Source organism: Pundamilia nyererei, unplaced genomic scaffold, assembly GCF_000239375.1.
Source record: "Pundamilia nyererei isolate P.nyererei 1_Seehausen unplaced genomic scaffold, PunNye1.0 scaffold00389, whole genome shotgun sequence".
Classification (NCBI taxonomy): Eukaryota; Metazoa; Chordata; class Actinopteri; order Cichliformes; family Cichlidae; genus Pundamilia; species Pundamilia nyererei.
Window position 1 is genome coordinate 355,363 of NW_005187790.1, and position 3,118 is coordinate 358,480.

Below are 3,118 nucleotides of genomic sequence, written 5' to 3' on the forward strand. Positions count from 1 at the left end.
TGTGTGTGTGTGTGTGTGTGTGTGTGTGTGTGTGTGTGTGTGTGTGTGTGTGTGTGTGTGTGCGTTTGTGATGTGAGTGAGTGAAGGTGGAGGAGCAGATCAGGGCAAGCAGCATGCGCCAATCAATTCACCTGCACCAAAAAGGGAGGGTGAAAACTGAAAAGCCGGCTGTGTGTGTGTTATGGAGAGGCTTCCCCTTCGCTGGCTGATATATGAGGCACTGTGCAGCCCCAAATTACAGTCTGGTATACAAGTGTTTTCTGTTCATTCAGAAATTATAGCAAGCTCCGAGGGCCAGCCTCAGAGCTTCACATGCTGACTGCTGGGGCTGCTGCTCTGATGGAGATGGGTTTGGGGAGCGTGTATGCGCACGAGAAGGGCCTGGCTGAGAGGGAGAAAGAGAGAAAAACAAACCCTCACCTTTAATGTTGTGTTCGGATAACTAATGGGCACCTTGTGGAAAGTGCTGTTGGAAAGCACAGCCTGCCTGATGTCTTCGAAGATGGTGATGATATCATCCAGTAGGCAGCGCTTGTCCCTGTGGCTCAAGACGCAGAGGTGCGCGAACGTGAAATTGAATCCCTTGTAATTGACGCGCAGATCCAACACCTGCTTGTGGACCTGCAGGACCTGATCGGCCAGCTCCAGGATGTTCCCCCCGGACTTGGCGAGCAGGATCAGCCTGCCATATCTGCCCGGGGTGTGCAAATCCGAGTACAGCTTGTGCTTTGACTGGTCGATTTGAAACAAGCTGTTAGCGAGACTCCGCTCGATCTTGGCGAGGCTGTGAGTCGGGGCGACCAGTACCTCCAGGTCCGTCTCCGGCTTGAATCGGCTCAGCACTGTAGATCCGAAAATGATGGTGAGCACCGCAGGGACGGTGAGGAAGAAAACGGGATGTCTGCTAACGAATAAGCCCAGCCAGTAGAACGAAGCCTTGAGCCCTCTGTGTATCACTTGCCGCAGCATCCTCCACAAAATCCAGCTTGCAGATGCCCCGTCTCCTCCGATGAAGCACATGTGACATCAGACTCCGTTCCCCGGCTTAGTACAATTCGTAAGAGAATTACACCAGGCTACAACACCATGCACACACTCTTACATGCACACACGCTTACACACTCTCACACACACTCGCACACCTGGAAAACAGCACTGCAGCAATTCGCGGCAAGGCGGGCTAACGCGCGCGCGCGCGCGCACGCACATACACGCACGCATACTCAGACAGTCACAAAATCATAGTGCGTGAGCCGAACGAGACGAGTCCACGATGTCTGATCTCAAGCCATTCCGCCTGCGTGTGATGGAGAGAATGCTGCGAGTCTCCTGCTCTGCACCGGCTGCAGTAGCAGCTACGAGCCGCGGCAGTGGGATGTGCATGTGTGTGTGAGTATGTGTGTGTATGCCTTCTGTCTGCCTCTACAGCTCTCACACCAGCGGTGGCGCCTGATTTATGTACTTAACTGTAACCATGTGGCGGGGTTGAAGAGGAAGGATGGATGTGGAGGGAGGGAGGAGAGGGGTGACCCGTGGTTATTTTTGGGAACCGGGGAGGCAACATGATAGTTGTAAAATGCTCCCGCAGGTGGCTGAATGACCAGCAGCACTTGGAGAAATGAGTCAGTGTTAGCTTCATGAATGGGGAAAACCCAACTTGTGCAGTGCTTCACGCTGAGTGGTTTGTGCAGGCCAGGCATGGTGGTGTAAATGGATCATTCAGCACAGACCTCCCTGATGTTTGTTTTTTTTAAAGTATGTCTTTGTAAGTTGTCCAGTTATTCACATTCATATTGCCAAAATCCTCGACAATTTAAATGGACATTTGAGAAGTGCATAAAGATATTTCTTGATATATCTTTATATTTGGATGGACACTAACATGGACTGCAGTTCTCAGAAATGACCTTGATTCATCCTTTTCTTAGAATTGGTATAGACATGCTAAAGGGAGCAAAGGTCCAACAAGACCAAATGGCAGGTTGTCTTGGTAAATTAATTGGTTCCTGTGTAGGGCTTTTCTACTCCACTGAAGCACTCTTTAAACAACATGCCTCATTCACAAAAGCACTTTTTTCTATGCCTAAGTGTTTTATATTTAACATTCACACACAGTTACAATCGATGGTTTAGTATCTTGCCAAAGGATGCTTTGGCATGCATCCTGGAGCAACAGCCAGGAATTAAACCACCAACCTTCCAACCAGCCAATAACCTGGGCTAGTTCCTGCCATCTCAGATCTTAGGGCGACAGTTATCTCTCAAGGACTTAATATTGTAGATGCTGGTGCATCAAGACATCTGTGCCAAAGGAAACCATGTGTATAATCATGAGACGCAGGTGCCATGGCATTATTTTTTTTTGGCGCAGTATTAGAACTCGTCACAGCAAATTTCAATGAATGCACCTGCTCTTCAGTGGCGCAATCCCAATCTGCAAACTCACAGAATCTGAGGTTCATTCCTGCCAAATGTATGGGGCCTGTCCTACTCTCAAGTCTTCAAGTGCATATGGGCACTCATGAGTCAGCATATACTGCAAACCTTCCCTTGGTACTTGTCCAGAGATCTTAGTGACATTAGTTATTTTTCAATATATCCTGCCCCCCACAAAATGTACACAAACCAGAAAAGGATTATATAGTTTACCAGCACCAACTGGCACTTAGACTACAAAAATGGGAAAATTAATATGAAGTGTTTTTTTTTTATTCAAACAAACATGAATCTTTGAGATCTAGTAACAGGAACCTGAGTAGAGTTGTGATCGTGGATGTGATCGTTGCTATTCTCTCCATATAAAACACAGTCACACAAAAGGCTGTTTATTAACAAAAGAATATATATACTAATAGGAGGCTGTTGATTATGACTCTTAGCATATGATGTCTACTTCTGTAACAGCAAACCCATAGCATAGAGTTCATGTGCATGGTGGTGTGGTGGTTAGTGCAGTTGCCTTATTTCAAGAAGGTCCTGGGTTTGAATCCGCATCTGACTGGGGCTTTTCTGTGTGATATTCACATGTTCTCCACATATAGTGTAGTAGCGTTGTCACGGTCGGGCGGATCACACACAGTAATTCGGCGTGCCCGTGTGGCGTGCTGGTTAGACCCAA

The 3,118-nt window shown here is 47.7% G+C and overlaps 1 protein-coding gene across 1 annotated transcript in view; it reads right to left on the reverse strand.

Annotated features, from left to right (window-relative positions):
• Positions 1-1,390, reverse strand: part of ptchd4 (patched domain containing 4) — a 74,326-nt gene extending 72,936 nt beyond the window's left edge. The window contains exon 1 of the mRNA XM_005752887.1: positions 421-1,390. Coding sequence (XP_005752944.1) covers positions 421-1,020 — 600 coding nt within the window. The 5' untranslated portion in view covers positions 1,021-1,390. The remainder of the gene's footprint in view (positions 1-420) is intronic.
• Positions 1,391-3,118: the final 1,728 nt, after the last annotated feature.